General features: G+C 39.4%; 1 protein-coding gene and 1 long non-coding RNA gene across 2 annotated transcripts; one reads left to right on the top strand and one right to left on the bottom strand.

Annotated features, from left to right (window-relative positions):
- Positions 1-10,302: 10,302 nt before the first annotated feature.
- On the top strand, positions 10,303-18,464 carry ccna1 (cyclin A1). The gene is made up of 9 exons (XM_068716514.1): positions 10,303-10,374; positions 14,966-15,124; positions 15,235-15,454; positions 16,799-16,914; positions 17,065-17,291; positions 17,464-17,668; positions 17,799-17,912; positions 18,008-18,141; positions 18,289-18,464. Exons 1-9 carry the CDS (start codon positions 10,372-10,374, stop codon positions 18,338-18,340), a joined length of 1,230 nt encoding a protein of 409 aa, XP_068572615.1. The 5' UTR covers positions 10,303-10,371; the 3' UTR covers positions 18,341-18,464.
- LOC137876777 (uncharacterized) lies at positions 11,363-13,257 on the bottom strand. Its single transcript, XR_011103463.1, has 3 exons — positions 12,716-13,257; positions 12,420-12,485; positions 11,363-12,338 (listed from the first exon to the last, which is right to left on the bottom strand). It is a non-coding gene; the product is annotated as an uncharacterized lncRNA (long non-coding RNA).
- Positions 18,465-18,898: the final 434 nt, after the last annotated feature.

The following is an 18,898-nucleotide window of genomic DNA, read 5'->3' as shown; positions in this document are numbered from 1 at the left end:
ACATGCACATCCGCTCCCACACACCCAATCGACCCTTTGTTTCGCTTCTCTCAAGTTTACGTGAAGGACACAGCCTAGCTCTCTGCTCTCAGCAAACTGCGTCAGTAGACGGTATCCAGTGGTGAGCAATAACCGGCTGCCGTCGTGCTGACAGACTGAACGGCTCAGTCAGATGAGACCACAAATCAGCAGATGAATGAGAAAGGGCGGCCATAGAAAAAGAAGAAAACACCCCTCTACATCTCTTTGCAGCTCTTCTTGCCTTTCTTCATCTCCACTTCCCTCTCCTCTCTTTTTCTCCTTCTGATCCCCCCTCTTAACACTATGTCTCTTAACAGCAGCTCAGCACATCTATTCTGTTAAAGTGCACACATCGTTTTATACAAATTAAAAATGACCCTATGGACATATTATGCAGAAATGAATTACATCTTTTTTTCCCCAAATGCTCTCCGTATGTTTTTATCAATCAACAAAACAGTATTAGAGTATTCTGTTCCCAGAAGTTAAACTGTTTGGTCAGCAAAATACAACCCAACATTATGTTCAGTTCACCCAAATTATAAATTCTAATATTTTCTCACTCACCTCTTGAGGTATCTAGCAAAAACAGATTTGGGATTTATTTGGACATTTGCATCTACAATATGGAGGTTTGCTTGTTGTGCTGATAGCATTGATTATAAGTCAAGCAGCTCTGTGAGGCTGTACTGACTGTAGGCGCAGTGGTGCCTTCAGCTGAATGCTAACATCATGCTAACATGTTAATGCTAGCATAATGTTTACCATGTTCACCATCGATGCGCTAATTAGCAGTAAACGGCACAAAGTACAGTTGAGGCTGATGTAATTAGTCTCGCAGGTATTTGGTCATAGAATACATCGTCTGGGGACAATAAATGTTTTTACAAAAAACTTTGTTACTCCATCAAGTGGATGTTGAGATACTGAAATAAAAAAAAAAAAACCTGCTGGTGTGATTAGAATAAAGGTCAGAGGATCACTATTGGTCAGTAGAATTTAATATTTGTCGCAAATTATATAGCGACCATCCAATAATTGTCTCGACATTTCATTCTAAAACACAAATGTCAACCTGCTGATGGTGCCAGACGTAAAGTCAGAGTCCCCAACGTCATTGAATTCATTCATCTGGGGACCATTAATGTCTGTACATCCCATAATTGTGGGGCTATTTCAACAAGATAGTCGGCCCACCGAGCGACAGATCTATCAACATACTGACAGACCGCAAAGCCACGCCGCTCACAGAGACAGGGTTCGTGTTACTTTGGAGAATCCACAGAACAAGCTGTCAACAGAACAAAGTATTTCTTTGATAGAAATTAGTTCAAGTAGAGGAAAGATGTTTTTGTAATTTGTGTGAACCAGCCCTTTAAAGTGCTTTACTTTGATTGTAAGAGTATGTGAAACACTTCAAATGCAGCTCAGTCGCCTCTGTTCCAAAATAGATTTTGCGCATGACCCTGAATCTCACGGACGAGCTTGTTAGCGCCTTGATGGTATTCATGAAGGTGTTAATCGTGTGGCAGATGACACCTGTACCTGCTCTTTGAAGGGGAAAAGGTGCCTCCTCCTCCACAGATGCCTCTGTCCTCCGCCATCTGCCCGCTGACACAGACACCAGAGGGGAATAGCAGCACTGGAGAACAGAGAGAGTGGAGATGAGAGGACGATGACTTTATTTCACATTCAAATCCAGCTTTCACTGACATCACATGGCTGATATTCATGTGTACTTCACACAAAATTTGACAGGTCTGGGATTCATCTGATCCCTGTGTGAATATTTCCTTAATCTGAACCACCCAAATGAAAAAAACCCAATATATATATTTATTTAAATATTTTTAATGAGATGCTCAAGGCAGTTTCACTGGTGTTGACAGTGTTGAGGGAGAAACCAAGGACAGAGGGAAGGAACATGATTTAATTATTCAAATAATTATTTCCCCTGACCTCCACTCTACTAATCACACTCTGCAAGACAATTTCTAAATCTATTAGAGGGAATCGTTAAACTCACCCGATTCTCTGTTTTTCCTAAGGAGGGGATATGTTTGGTAGAGCTAATTATGTCTCTGTGACAACAGTGTTTGTTTCTGTGCAAACTCAAGTGTGTGTGTGTGTGTGTGTGTGTGTGTGTGTGTGTGTGTGTGAGAGAGAGAGACAGAAAGAGAGAGAGAGAGAGAGAGGACTGAAGGATGGAGATAAGAGCTTTGGCCTCAGCTGGTTTTTGTAACTAATCCCAGAAGGCGTGGCCGCCAATTCCGTGTCATTCCCTGATATCCCAGCCTGCTCGGACTCCATGCCATCCTAACACTGCCCTTGTGAGGACGCCAGTCTCTGCACTGCATGTTAATGAGGGGGAGACAGCAACGAAAGGGGGTGCAATTGCATTTTGAGACTATTTTGGGCTGAACTGTGTATGTGTGTGTGTGTGTGTGTGTGTGTGTGTGTGTGTGTGTGTGTGTGTGTGTGTGTGTGTGTGTTTGACAAGCTCATTCTGCTAAACTCAGGGGGGAACAACTTTAAACCCCCAGATAACAGACGGGAAGGTGTCAAGATAATAGTTGCAAATATGTTAGAAGTTCTGGTTATTGTAGATGCACTGCCAGATATGCGTTACATCTCTCTGGTAATCTGTAGCAATTTGCACAGCTCCCTACTGAGAGAGAAGCTCACAAAAGCAAAATCCAAGACTTTGATGCGCGCAGGAGAGCAGACCGTTTCACTTGACTTCTCCTTATTGCAAGAGAAAGCATCTCTCCATCCCTAATCTGAGAGAAACAGTAAAGAACGCAATATATATTGTCCCCGTCTCCGAGATGTTGTGCAGAATTATTTGTGATGTTCAGTTTGTTTCTTGAAAGATTTCGCAGATCAATAAATATGCACAGACTGTACTCCAGCGTTTGGTCTGGTGGCAGTGTCATGCCAATCAAAATGATTTCCACAGATCTGACGGCGTGGTGCAGAGAAAACATACTGAGGCATAACAGTGACACACTCACACAGACACACAGGACAGTAGCCTGACAGGCGAGTACTAGCCTGGAATAACAATGAGAAAGATGAAAATAGGATATTGGTTCTGGGGGGGAGGGAAACGGGCATAAAAGACAACACACATGTGCAAGAACATGTCTGAGCAAGACGCCTTTAAAGTGGACTGAAATCATAGCTCTACTGAAACCTTTACCGCTAATAGTCTTGGCAATTTTGCCTGATCCCTCTGAAGGGTACACACTCTAAATGTATGAAAGGAGAGAAAAAAGAAAAAAAATGTCCTCAAAGTCAGATTCATTTGAATATATGAATAATTTAGTGCACCAAAAGATTTGAGGTCCTTAAATTGCAAATAAAAAAAAAAGCCCGTAGTCTTCCGACATTCATAATTCATACGCACCATGGCTCAGGCATGGAGAGACAGGGAGATATGTTATGCATGAGTTAGACATAAAAGGTATAGAGAGGATACAAGGACAAAAGATACAACACATTGTCCTTGTGCATAATTAATTACTGAGTCGGTTTATGGCTTTTACATTCCAGTCAACTTGTGAATATTTATTTCTCTAGCTGTTTTCCTATAATTCACTCCAAATAGTTAATGAACTGAAAGCAGACCCTGAAACTAAACAATTCAACTTTCCTCACGTCAAAGGATAGTGGATTTTTAAAGGCTGATATAAAAACAATAGTTTGAAACCGGGTAAAGCCGATAGACGATTAATCAACCAATACCTATCAAGAGCTGATGGTGTCGCAATATACATTCGAGAGAAATAAACTGAAAACTCGTCAGATATGAAATAGGTTGTTGCTGGGACTGCAAAGTTTTAGCCCACATTTTCTCCTGTCCTATCCTGTCCTAGCCAAAAGCTATCGCCAGAATAATGGACTCAAGGTTTTTTCATGGAGTGGAGAATTACTTTCTGAAAAAGAAATCTTAATTGTAAATATCTAAAACATAATTTAAAGTCTGTTGTGCCTTTCTCCCGTCCTCGCAGTAAGAGTGTCATGACTATGAAGGCAAATCACTGTCAAAATCCGAGAGCGCAAATGAGAGTCACGCGCGTGCCCAAATCAACCAGCCGCGTGTGTATTTTACTTTGACGAGCGCTTTTACATCACTCCGCGAACGAAATTCCCTCTCGCGGGGGCGAAAGTCCCGAGCACTTTAACCTGCTCGCCGCAGTTTTTCTTTTTGACAGTAAGTGGGCGGACCCAGTCACCATTGTATCTCTACATCTATTGGTTACAATCCTCGTCTTTGGATAGACCTGATATCACTCTGACACAGACTCAGATTTTCAGAGATTTTCAGACTGCAATGTACATCTTACTGCACGGGTACTTTTACTTTCTGCACTTAAAGTACATTTTGCTGACAATAACATACTTGACTAAGGTTTTGAATGCAGGTATTTACTCGAAATGGATTGTTTCATCAGTATTAGGCTGTGAAGGATCTGAATACTTTTTCATCCACTAATTACTTACTAGTGATTTAAGTTGGGCAAACAGTTAATATAGAAACAGTGGTCCCTAATCTTGGCAACAGATCCTTGAGCTGGTCCAAATTGTTGCTCATATTATATACAACTACATTATATCTCTTCTGTAAACACACCAGTATAATTAAATATGATCACATCATATTTTAATCAATTAAGGTCAAAGAGCTTCTTTGAGCTGTTTGTCACAAGAGGTTTGACTATCAAACACACATTGTCTGTAATATAATGATGAGTGAATTTAAATCAATTTACAAGAGAAACACATTATTATTGTATTTCAAAACGCTATTAACATCATTTGAATTTTGCTTGCGGAATGATGTAAAAGCGCTCGTCAAAGTCAAATACGCGTGCGACTGTTTGATTTGTACGCGCGCGTGGATCTCATTTGCGCTCTCGGATTTTGACAGTGATTTGCCTTCATGTCATGGGGTCTTTAAGAGATGTTTAGATTATTATCAGGAGTTAATCACATGCACACAGATATTTGCACTAATAGTGGTCTTCATTATGTTATCTTCGCTATGGGAGCCCATTTTCACAGATATGATGTCCTATCAGCGGGTCAACCACTAATCATTCTAGTTATTACAACATGCTGTGATATTCTATAATGTATTACCTTCTGGTTATAGATTGACTCGTGTGTGTGTTTGTGTGAGTATTGTGGTGTCCGGATTTGAGCAGCATAATTGTTCCATAAGACAATGAGAGCTCCCAGTCTTGACGTAACACCCTCCGCAGCTCATTTTCTTTTCATGCCCCTGGCTCATTACAGTGATGGGCCTTTTAACGGAGGAGATTGGCACCACATTTCCACATCTTATCCCTCAACAAAAGGTCCTTTGATTCACATGAGGATCATTAAATAAAGCATTATGATAGCACAAAGACTGTGTGAAACTTGTCACTTCCAGACAGCAGACAAAGAGGACAGATCTGCTGATAGGTGAATGGTTGATTATTTTTAACTTGTGATCACTGCTCCTCATGTTTGATGTAGGTTGTTGATGTTTGTCAATAATTTTTACACTCTTCCCCTCTGCATATTAAATCATTTTGCAGTTTTTACTTCACTGACGCCCCTGCAGCTTGGCACAGATCATATTACCTCTTCTGAGTTCTGTTAGTTGTTTCATGTTGTTTTGAAAATTTAGACATCAAAGTGCTGATTTCTAACTTTGCTTTACGAGCCAGTAAACGCTGCTAATTGGCCTTTAACCCAACATGACTCATCTTTGTAACAGTGTTCAGTTTATTATTATTTTTTTATGTAGCCTACACACACATATACAGTACATCACAGATTGAGAAGGAGAGCAGAGTACAGACATATCGATGTACAATCGTCTCCCCATAGGAACACACAGTAGTTTATTTGGCATGAGCTGACAGAAAAAGTTGCAATCAGCCAATTATCTAGATGTATTCTGATTATGTTGAGTTTTACTAAAGTGACTGGATATTACTCACACTCTCTTTGAGTATGTCAGTGGAGAGTTGTTGGTAAAATGACTAATGGACATTGACTGTGATTCTTACATTTGCGTTGAGTGATGATCAGTTGATCAGCTTCTATTCCTACAAAAGGTTATGGGAAAATGTTTGTTCAACATGGATGAACCTCAGCAGATTAGGTTGCGTATTCATCTCTTTATCCTGCAGGTTAGAAGCCCGTTTCATGTTTTCTGACTAATCTTGCTCAGGGTGGGAGACGATCTCTGCTGTGAGCCCGCTCAACAGGGGTAACACCACTGGATGAGGGTGCGGCTGAGAGATGAGACGTGTCCATCCCCAGCTGGGAGGATTTTCCTGGATGGCACCGTATTTTAGAGGTGATGCTCAAACACCCCCAACCCATCTGGCCCAAGCCTGTCATCAGCAATACATCACGTTAATGAAATGGCAGCAGTCCAATGCTATCTGTCATCAGCAATCTGCATCTGCTCAGGGACCGAACGGAAATCAGGAAGAGTGATAAAGACAGAGGAAGGCAGAGAGACTTTGTCTCCCCCGAGCAGGTGCCATATTGTGTTTGTGTGTGTGTAAGTGTGAATGTGTGTGTGTGTGTGTGTGTGTATTTGCTCATTCCCTCCTTTTAGCACAGTGTGACTAGATATCGATTTCTTTTTGTGAGAGGAGAAAATAGCCACAGCAGGCCACCTTATCTTTCATCTCTACTGGACCAAATAGGTGAGGATATTTCATCGGTCCTGTGTTAGAACAAAGTTCCAATGCATCTTATCTGTCAGGGAGAAGATTACTCGATGTACCTTGTCTTGGCACTCGGGGCAGTTGGTATTGATATCTGTTTCAGCTTCACAAACTGAAATTTAACCCAAACAATACACTACACATGGTTGTGAAAATGTGCTGTAAACACCTGAAGAACAGCAGCTGCATAAGAAACACATTCAGTCTGAGAAAAATTGTTTCACTATCCTAAACTTTATGATCCCCTGTGCCGATAGCAGTTTATAATCTTGTAAACATAATCTGGTTAAAAATAAATAAGTTGTTGAGTCATGATTTTTGCCCTATAAATACCAGAATTGATTATGGGTTATATTGTCTTGGTTGGTATAAAAAACATATATTTTTTCAAGTGTAATTTTGCTAAAAATAAGAATTAATTCTTTGAGCTTTTTTGTTCTTTAGGATTCTGCCCCAAAATGATCCCGTTGTTATTGATTAACATTTTGGGTTTTGGAGATTACACAGTTTATTTTTCAGCCATTATTGTTTAAACAACACCATGTCTATTTTGATATAGAATCATAAGGAAGTGTAATGCATTCACTTGAGAAATAAAATATTTGCTCTGTTTTCTGAATTAACGAGATTATTATCTCTGTATTTCTGAGAAAAATTTCCATGAAAAGGAACTCTGCTCTGTTTTTCTGAATTAATGAGAGATCGATTTCTTAGAAGCAAACAAGTCCCACCTGTTTATTCCAGCACTGAGAAACCTGTGAAGAATGACGGGTCTGCAACTGAGGTGCAATAGTCTGACTGTCTCTGGAGTCCCAGCGTAGCCAGCCTGAATGCCTTTCAGATGCCGCATCTTTTGTCTGTGAAGTGTGCCATATTGTTTCAACTGATGCTGGAGAGAAAAACTTTTCTCAGAATTACTGAGATAATAATCCTTTTAACTCAGAAAAACAGGGCAAATATCTTTTTTCACAAGTGAATGCATTATGCGTACCCAGCATACATATGAATACACTGTTGATGGGATTACCATTATCATTAATTCATTTTTGTTAAATTGTAATAAAATCTGTCTCTGACATAATAACTGGAACATATGAACGTTTTTATATGCTTTTGTGGTCTGGAAGTGTTTTAATTTGGCAAAAATGTTGGCACCTAAAATAAGTGTATGGTGTTTGACCAGGATATAGCTGAAACGCACTGTTATGGTCAAATGAGGAGGGTTGACAATGCTAAATGCACACACACATATAACATAGGGCACAAAAACATGAGGAGCCTTCCATCAAATACAGCTGTACAGAAAGTTTAGGAGTGAAGGTTGGCTGAAGATTCAAGAAGCAGCCTTGTGACCAAAAGATTGCAAATTGGAATCCTTAATCCCCTGTTGCTCCACTGGAGCTGCTCAGCGGCAGCATGAAAACACAGTGGTTAATGCTCCCGGGTCCTTCCCAGCTTCCATACTTGACTCTATAGTTTACTGCCTGTAGTTATTGCTGTGACTAAGATGTGATAATAATAATGATCAACAACAACAACAATTTCAGGCAACTCTAAACATCCACTTGGTTTGCAGGCAAAGAAAATACACACAGTACTTTGAGTGACTTTTAATCAGATGAATTCTTCACTGTTTTGCGCCAACTTCATCCATGAGGAGTTTAAGTGAGCAAAGGTTCTGTGGTAATTTGTCAAATCAGATTTAGGAGGGTCACAATGTCATATGATCAGTTATAAATCAATCTGAACTTATTCCTGTTATTTGACTTCTTAGGGTTGTAGCCTTGTGATAGGTCTCTTCATCTATATGATTACATAATCTGACCTAAAATAGTTATTTGAAATAAAGATATGTCAAAAATCAGCTTGATTCACTGCAAATGAAAAAACATCAGACCATTATAACTGAAGAGAAAACCTGCCACCTGATGGACAATGTAGAACTTGCAGGCGCTCAGCAGGTTACGCTTCACTCAGACAAAACATGAAGCTTTCTATACAGACGTTTTTTCTTTTCTCTTGTTGCGCAATATGTGTTTTTTTTTTACTTCAAATATCCTGTATATTTAACATAGTTTTTAATTGAACTGGGTAAATCGTGTTTCCCCATGTACTGTCTACAGAGGGTCTATCAGACCAGAATCAGAACCTCTAGTCCACTCTAGCTGTGTTAATACTTACAATATAACTTTGGTGTCAGCAGGTCCACAGGACGATATATCACTGTGTTATCTATTGAAGTTGTCAGTTATCTGCAGTCGATCTTGGTTTTATTTCCTGTTCCTGTGCTATTTTTAGTGTACCTATCTTTGGGACAGAAAATTATGGCCACTTCTCTGACGTGGGATGCAACCACATGGCAACAACAAAGGCAACAGCAACACCAGTGACAAGTACAGTAAATAATACAGTTTACAGTTAAACCCCAGCTGAGGAGCAAACTGACGCAGAAGCTGCATTGATCCTTAAACACATGTTTTGGTGTGTGTGTGTGTGTGTGTGTGTGTGTGTGTGTGTGTGTGTGTGTAAACAATCAGGAAGATGACTAACTGCAGTCAAGTACAAGGTGCCAGTTTAAATATAAAATCCAGATTTGTGAGTGTGAACAAATCGCAGTGATATCTACGATAAACTGCATTACTAATGAAATTAAGTACAAATCTGGGATATACATTTTGGAAACGGAGACAAACTGACTACATTCTTGTGAAAGCTTGGTTTAAAGGGTAGTTTATGTAGTTCTGGAGATGTGAGACATATTGAAACATTTTGTTGTGAACCAGAGGAAATGTTAGATATTGCTAGCGCTGAGGTTTAGAAGCTTCACTTTCACTCTCCCATTTCTCATATGAATTTAAACAATATGTTCCCAATCATTTAGGCATACTGAACAGATCTGTCTCTCGAGAGATTCATTATCTAACTGTATCTACTTAGAAGAAAAGCAGATTTTAGGATATATATTAAAACAAATGTCATAAAGTTAAAATAGCATTTTCAGATAAGTATCTCATGCATTTCATTGATTAATGTTGTGATTTTCTTTTAATTCACACTACTGACTTTTTGTTGACACATCTCTAAGCAAAGTAAGATTTACAATGAATTTGAGTAAATAAGGTACAGCTTCCTCAATGTTGAAATCAAGTCTCTCTTACAAGATATCCACTTTTTCAAAACATTTCTTCATCAAACAACTTCACTTTTACTGTAGGTAGATTACAATAGTAGTCAAAACAGAAATCATGTTTTTATTACTAAATTAAAGATTAAACTACAGTTTCAGAAAATAACTTAATTGGGTCGAATTAAATCTGCCATACAAATACAGAATAACGACGTCGACTGTCAGTTATTCGAGCACGTGACTGGACAGAGAACCGTTCAGAGGAAACAGCTGATCCGTTTACAAGGAAACCTAAAGGAAACTTCCTCGCGGACCGTCAGGGAAACTGCTTTAAATCGCTTGAACACAGCTAGAGGTCGCTATTTGTATTTGTCTACGAAAAGGCAACAAACAAGAAAGTTACCGTCAATGTCTCGGCTTTAGTGGAATGCACGCTTCCAACTTCCCAACCTAACGTTAAACTGTTAAACTACGTTGGTCGTGATTATGGTGAGTTTGCAGTCAAGAACAGACGCTAGTGTGATTTATCGTGGAAACCGACAGGAAACAACACTAGTGAGCTGTGCTTTGTGATACCCTCATGAGATGCACTTAATTAGTAGCCTCGTTTTTCTGTTTGTCTTATCCTGTGTGTTTGTGATTGATGGGACACTGGAAAGGTATTGTAGCCATGGCAATTACGTTTCTTACAGATCTTCAGTGAACTTTAATAAGTGTAACGGAGTTGTATCCCAAACCGGACAGTTTTAGCTAATGTTCCAATAAAGATTCACTTAAAATATTGATAAAAAATGATCGTGTAATGTTTTCAGTTGATTTAATGGTGTTAAACTAAAGTTTAACTTCGTAGCTTTCGAACTAAATATTGTTGTAATTATTAAAGTTAGCTTTGCCTTTACCAGAGTCGTTAAAAGGACGCTAACGCCGGTGAATTAGCCGTGCGCCGATATTGGCCTAATCCGTCCAAACTTCTGTGTCGTTGTAAACATTGGGTGCTGCTGGTTTTTCGGGGATATTCGCTTGTTGCAGTGTAGCCAAAATTACCATCAATGCTGTCAACACCTCCGGGAACGTAGTTCTGTCCTTCACAATAAGATATCACGCTTCAACAACTCCAAATTGTGCAATAAAAGCTCCTTAATTCCCGTTTGAGTGTATACCACCACCTGCTGGTTGTTTTGTTAAACTCTTCTCATGTCAATCACTTGCAAAACACCAGCTGATGCATGGAATTTAACAATTATGCACACATATATTGTATATAACAATTACTATCATAACACAGTGCAGGGTAAGAGTTTGATTACAACAAAATCACAGGTATTCATGATTGAAAAGCCACATTGTTAAAGTGAAAGACAAATAACTTGTGCAAATGATTGAAAAGATGATGCAAATATTTATTTTAAAAATTGTGAGCACATGTTTCAGCCTTTTTACTGCAGCTCCCATGTACTATTATTATTACAGCTTTTAGTAGTGGAGCTGCTCACTGGTAACCGAGAGCCCCATTGTCCGCTCCGCTGTGATTCACAGTACGCTACTTTCTGTTTATGGAAAGATGGAAAAACTATGAACACTCTACAGCAACAACCGTTGGGTGATAACTGTTGAAAATAGAAGGCTGCTAAACTATTAAACCTATATACAAACAAAATGTATAAAAGCCTAGATTACACTGAAGAGTTTGATCCTTAAACTGAACTGAAGACAGTCAGAAGCCGAACATCATGACATCAAGTGTCAAAAGCAAAAGCAAGACAAAGCTTCCCAAAGTAGTCAAACTGGGTGGTGCAATTACAGGCTGCAAACAAACCTGCTGTCCTTTCACAGCAAAGCAGTCCAGAGCTTAAGTGGCACAATGTTAGACACACAGCCATCCATTGAATCACTAGTTTTAGCTACTGCCCTTAAGGTAGAGGTACAGACTCCCCCGTGAAAAGAAACAAAAAAAACTATAAGAAGATTTTATACCTGTTAACATCTTAATTAGTTAGGTAAGCCAGCACATCACATCGATTACCTGGTGCTTTTTCTATGCAGCATATATTGTGTTTTATGTTAATGTATTTAATGTGTCCTGTCTGGGTGTTATATGTTGTGCTAACGTATCATTTTGTAGAGTAGATTTTACACATGCAAACCAAAATCCTGCCTTTTGCATGCAAAAAGTAGATGATGCAGTATTTTCTACCCTGGCCTGTCAAGTTCAAACATACACCGACCAACAACTTTTAAAAAAAGTAATCAAAAATCTGGACACAAATGGCATTTCAAATAATCGTCTTCATCATCCAGCTCCTCGTCCCAGCCCACACGCATGGTGTGATACCATGTGTGGCAGCTGTCACACTGGACCCACGACACCAATCCCTCCGAGCTCTCAGGAGGGTCAGGTTCCCGGCACCGGCCACACTCCCAAACTGTCTGCTCCATCTCTTCAGGAGTGTGACCTATTAATAGAATTTAACTATTAAAGAAAACTATCATTTCATGGGTTGGCATACAATGAAAGTTTACATTAAGTACACTACCGGTGGATGTCGTGGGTCCAGCAGACGAGGAGCTGGATGATGGTCCGGTCTCTGCAGGTTGGGAGGCTGTATAAATAACAGAAAAAGCATAACCATGTTTTATTTACTCTTCATCGTGGCTAATGTCACCATCATGTTATAATATTGCTTGTTTCTATTTTCAGATTATTTAGAGCATTTACGGTGGGAGGGAGAGGAAGGAGTTTGGGACCCATTGTCTCAATAAATTGAAAAATTCTATAAATTGCCAGATTACCATGCATATTTAACACATGCATAGACATAAATATATTTACCTTAAACCATTGCAGATTTACAATTTCTATATCCATCTTTTCTTTTCTTGATCCTCCTGTAATGGAAAAACTCTCACACAGACACACGGTACCTACCTTTCTTGCTTTAACAACTTCTTCCTGTCTTTTCTACTGCTTCCTGATGTATCCTTTCTACTCTTTTCTGCTCCCTGATGTCTCCTTTCTGCTCCCTGATGTCTCCTTTTTGCTTCCTGGTATCTCCTTTTTGCTTCCTGGTGTCTCCTTTCTACTCTTTTCTGCTCCCTGATGTCTCCGTTCTGCTTCCTGATGTCTCCTTTCTACTCTTTTCTGCTTCTTGATGTCTTCTTTCTGTTCTTTTCTGCTTCTTGATGTCTTATTTCTGTTCTTTTCTGCTTCTTTAAGTCTGCTTTCTACTCTTTTTCTGCTTCTTTATGTCTCCCTTTGCCTCTCTTCTCTTCCTTCTCTCTGTTCTCTATCTTTTCAGGCAGGCACATAAACCACAAGAGAGAAATTTGTGTCAAAAACATTACATTTTGGTTAACCTTATATATAACCTAGCACTGTATTATATTAGAGGTTTATCTACATAAACAATATTTCTAATCATAAGAGCCACTGCTGGCTTTCAATAAATGTACTGTACATTTATTGAAAGCCAGCAGTGGCTCTCAGCAGTCTCTCTCTCTCTCTCTCTCTCTCTCTCTCTCTCTCTCTCTCTCTCTCTCTCTCTCTCTCTTTTTCTCAAACACACACACACACACACACACACACACACACACACACACACACCAAAATTATTTGCATCATTTATTAGATCATTGTCCATGAATATACTTTATGTAGCCTGGCTTATGATAAACAAGAAAAATACTTTATTTTACATATGTCTGCTGTTATATTTCAGAGCTAAAAATAAACTAACAGCTGCCTGCGCTATGATTCTTTGTCGTTTTTCCCACAGCCACAACTATTTTTTCAGACAACATTTCTGCCTCCCTCCCCTCGACAACAGATTATGTCACACATCAATGCTATATTTTCATTGGCTAGACAAAGTAGTGTAACGCTAGCTTACAAACTACATTCATATGCTAATTCATATTAGCAGTATGGTGAAAATACAAAGACACTTTTCAGAGTAAAGAGTGTCGCCCGAGTGTTCTTTCTGCTTTCTCTCATCAAAGTCACTTTCCTATAGTATTTAGACATGTAAACGTCCATATATATTCATGAAATTTGACACGTAGATTCTTTGATATGTATGAATTAATATTACTTACGTTTTGGATGGCGATCGCCGAAGAAAATAACCGCGAAAAGACCGGAAAGTGCGAAACGACGGAAGTGACGAATCAGGCCAATAGCGGCTAGTGCTGTACGAGACGGGCCATGTTTACGCTACACTTAGACTTTATTTGAATATCGTTACATAAAGAATGACTCATTTGGTTTTTCTCACTTTCTTTCCAATTGTGGGACCAACGTTTATTTTGTTTTGGGACCAATCAGTTAATCAAAAATTAATTAGCAGCTATTTTCTTAATTGATTAATCCTTTCAGTCATTTTTCAAGCCCAAAATCCAAACATTTACTTGCCCAGCCTCTCAAATGTGACAATTCGTTGTTCTCCTTTGTCATAATTGAATGTCTTTGGGTTTTTTAATGGAAACAAGCTATTTGAATATGTTACCATGGTCTCTGAGAAATGTATAGTGGATATTGTTCACTAATTTCTGACATTTTATAGACAAATAACTTATTGAACAGCAATCAGAAATGAAAAAAAAAGTTAACTCTTACTTAGATACTGTACTTTGGTCAGGGAGACAATAAAGTAACCAACTAAACAATATGAATAACACATAGCCAACATAAAGCAATATCTGCATTGCTTACTACAGGGTGCATAGGTGGTGGACAGGGTGAATAGTCCTTAGTGGATAGAAGAGCTGAATCAATCCAGTATTTTCATGATAAAAAAGCAAATATTTTTTAAAAAGTACATCATTTACTGTACAATAGATTTTTTTCTCTTGTTTACTATTAATTGAATTGTCTTGCAACCCCTTTCAGGGTCTCAATACCATGTTGGGAACCACAGGCCTACTATACGTACAGGGAACTGACAAATACCACATAATATGGTCCACTTCTCAAATGTATATTGAATTATTTGAGTACATGTTTAACTCCTATTTTCTGTTACTTTTCCTTTCTTGTATGCCATGGTGACCACCTTCTATCTTTTTCTCATTTCCTCGTTTAAAGATGAACTTCAGCTCAGATGCCCATTGCGGCAGTCACACTAGCAAAGAAAACATTCCAGCTTCAAACAAAACAGATGCACCGAAAGTACAGCGTCCCAAGCAGCGGACAGTCCTCGGTGTGTTGTCAGAAAATGAGCAGCGTGGTCGATCACTCAGCCAGGTCAGTGAGAAAGGCACAGTGGAGAACATTACATTTTGTGATTTTCAGCTCAATTTACCCTCATATTTCAACTTGATGTGGCAATCGTGTTGATCCCTTTTTCTCCACAGGGAAGCCAATTTTCCAAACACAGTTCATTCTCAGACAGCTCCCAGCTCGTCTTCCTTAGCCGTCCCTCCACTTCCAACTTTGATGTGTATGTTGAGGAGGCTTGTGAAGTTGTTCTGGCGGCTTCCGGTCAAGAAGTGGTCTCAGACAGCTATTACCTAGATGCCAAAACTGCTGCACTGCAACATGAAGATTTGAAACTCCTGCTGGAACCGAGTTCAAGTGAGTTTTGGCAAACACAAAGACACCTACTAGTGCTGCAGATTAAGTCAATATTCCATAAGAATCTATAATGCCTAGGAACTACTCTTTCAGAAAAGCCCGGTATCCACCTGAAAATCCAAGATGGCGGCCATTTTTCAAGATGGCCGTCACCGAAAATGTGAATAAAGGTTTTTCAGTGTAGAACTTGAATGGCTGGACATATTTTAATGATCTAGACATCAAAATATATGTATTTTGACATGAGAAATTCAATGGTGCCAATCAAAATTCAATATGGCTGCTATTTTTCAAGATGGCGGCCATTTGTTACTCAAAATTCTCACTTTTTATAGTTTTCTGATCAGAGATTAAGTTTCAACTGTGGGTCTTGTGGTCCACAAGACTCATTAGAACTGAGCTCATTAGAACTCATCTTGAGAAAGGTAGTGCTGCCTTCAGAGACTTTTTCAATGGTCTGGGCAAACAAAACTGACTTCTTTCGTCAAGAGGCAGACCAAGGTACAGGTAAGATGAAGGAGCAAGTGCTGAAAGACGACTGTCGTCTCTTCTCACAGCTCTTCATATCCTGTCAATCATGAGAATGTGATCTGCTTGAGTTTTTTAAGCACAAAAATCAGTCTTTCCCTGCAGCATTGAGTGACACTGGAAAACTCCACTGTGGTCAGAAGTCTCACCTTGTCAATATTCTAGAAACTACTGCTGCTCCTCCAGACACAGAACCAAAATGTGATGCCATCATCATTGATGGGTCTTCTCTTGTTTATTCATTGTCCCCTAAGGCATCAAAAACATTTGAAGAATATGCTGTCCAAGATGTTCCAAAGATACAGGCTTATTCAGCAAAGTATAGCAGGACAGACATTGTGTTTGACGTCTACTGGAATTCCAGTCTGAAGGCTGAAACAAGGTCAAAACGAGGCAGTGGAGGTAGACGCAGAGTGACAGACAAAACAAAAGTACCACCTAATTGGAGAAGCATTCTGGAAGATAATGACAACGAGACTGAGCTTTTTGAGTTTCTGGCCGACAAAATCGTGACATTGTGTCTGGAAAATGTTGTGATTGTGACCAAAGGGGAACATGTTTTTTGCAACCCGACAGTCTGGAAGGCTTAAGTCCTTGCAACCATGAAGAGGCTGACAGCAGAATCTTCCTGCATGCCCTACACACAGTTACAGATACTGGGCTTTTTTGAAAATATAGGTCTTGAAGATAATTTGTGCCAAATTTGATGCTTGTATCACCAAGTGAAAGACGGTTTCTCTAATCTGCAGTACTATACCAAGACTTTTTTTCTTGGTCAGTCTTTATTGTCTTTACCACTGCTGTTCATTCTTGTAGGTTCATGCCAGGATGCTTCTATGCAGTCTGAACCAGATACATCCTTGATGTCAGAGGAGGTGCTTTGTGTTTCAGAGTATGCAGAGGACATTCACCTGCACTTGAGGGAGAGTGAAGTGCGAAATTATCTGAACTAGGAGGACTAAATCTTTTTTTTTCTTCATATAACTGTGTATGGGCAGCATTAAATGCATTATAGTTGTGATGTTTTGCTCCTCAGTTCATTGCAAGTACCTCGTAATAACTGTTTTTGTCCCTAATGCCAGATGAGGAACAAGCCAAGGCCAGGCTACTTAGAAAAACATCCAGAGATCACCAACGGCATGCGGGTCATCCTGGTGGACTGGCTGGTGGAAGTTGTCCAGGAATACAAGCTTCGTTCTGAGACTCTGCACCTGGCTGTCAACTATTTGGACCGCTTCCTCTCCTGCACAGCATACGTGAAACGGGGAAAGCTGCAGCTGGTCGGCACAGCTGCATTGCTGATTGCTGCGTAAGTACATGTTTGTGTTTTCTAAAGCTTTCACACATTTCCTGTTCAGTTCAGTTACTGATTTATTAAAACCTTTTGTGGCTGTGGTAAGGATCACCTTATGGAGTTGTAATGACTGAGTGATTGATGACGATTTACAACCTGATGCTGCCTGATCTCTGTCACCTTGTAGAAAATATGAGGAGATCTTCCCTCCGGAGCTGAACGAGTTTGTGTACACCACCGACAACACCTACACTAAGAAGCAACTGGTCCAGATGGAGGATGTTTTCCTAAGAGTGCTGGCTTTCAAGATGGCAGCCCCCACCACAAACCAGTTCCTACGCCTCTTCATGTCCATCCACTCTGTCTGTGCCAACACAAAGAACCTTGCCCTCGTGAGCAGAATCAATAACTCAAATGCCAGCCAGATTAGAACATTTTTGCCCACTGCCTTTGAAGTTACAGTTTCCCATGTCCCTTTATCACATTTTCATTTGGTGATGTGTGTTTTTTTTCTGCTTCTAGTATGTAGCAGAGTTAAGCCTGCTGGAAATTGATCCATTCCTAGAGTACACCCCATCTATAATAGCAGCTGGAGCTTACTGCCTAGCCACTTACACTGTAAACAAATCTCTCTGGGTAAGTTTGTCCACAACAATGGCTTGAGATGAGATTTTATCAGGGAATTGGCCAAAACGTGACTTTTTAGGTTATTTTTTTTCTTCATATTTTAGCCTGATTCTTTACATGCCTTTACTGGCTATACCACGGCTGAAATTGTGCCTTGCATGACTGACCTCCACAAGCTATACATCAGTGCAGAGAGTCGCCCACAACAGGCCATCACGGAAAAATATGAAAGTTCCAAGTAAGGCATAGTTTATAGTTGTTTTTTTTAAAAGACGTTTAACATATATGTACCTTTTGAGATCTGTCATGTGTAGTTTGCCTGGGTTGTTAATGCACCTTGACAATTACATCTCTGAATGGATGTCTTTTATCTCTCCATTTACAGGTATTGTGGTGTTTCATTGCTCACTGCACCTGCTGATCTGCCATTCCTATGAATAACTGTCCCACCCTTCTTTGAGCTTCTGCCAGAACATAATTAGATTGAGAACAAAACAGAAACAGCTGATTCTACAACCAATCCCATATATGCCACACTCCTCTGGACACTTAAATACCTTGAGTTGGTTTTTCAGCATAAATTCATTGTTTATGCACATACAATAAATTATTTTTAATAACACCTACTTCATGACTGAATCATTTTAATACTTGCAGGTGTTCATGCAAAAGGTTATTAAAGCTGGTAAGTCATCAGTGGTGATATATATTTAGTTCAGAATTGTGCTTGAAATACAGCATCTTCCATATATTTTATAGTGATTTATTGATATAGATAGGATTTCTGTCGGCTTATTTTTCATATATCATATATCTGAGTAAAACAAATGACTAAATGTAAAGGAAATGTGTTTCATTCATCCCAGATTCCCTGCACATAAAGTTTTTATAAATTATTTTGATTTGAAGTATTACCATTTTAACGTGTAGTTTGTGGATTTTATTTTGAAAGTTTTGGCCGGAAGCCATGTTTGTCGCTCTTAATGTTTGTGTCA

This window comes from Cebidichthys violaceus, unplaced genomic scaffold, assembly GCF_023349555.1.
Source record: "Cebidichthys violaceus isolate CVI_PGR_0920_01 unplaced genomic scaffold, fCebVio1.0.p SCAF_20, whole genome shotgun sequence".
NCBI classification, from domain to species: Eukaryota; Metazoa; Chordata; class Actinopteri; order Perciformes; family Stichaeidae; genus Cebidichthys; species Cebidichthys violaceus.
Note: the sequence above shows the minus strand (reverse complement) of the source record. Positions and strands in the feature narration are given on the sequence as shown.

Coding starts and splice junctions, on each gene's coding strand:
- ccna1 (XM_068716514.1), top strand. Junction 15,455..16,798: donor CCTGCTGGAACCGAGTTCAA/GTGAGTTTTGGC, acceptor TCATTCTTGTAG/GTTCATGCCAGGATGCTTCT. Junction 18,142..18,288: donor GAAAAATATGAAAGTTCCAA/GTAAGGCATAGT, acceptor CTCCATTTACAG/GTATTGTGGTGTTTCATTGC.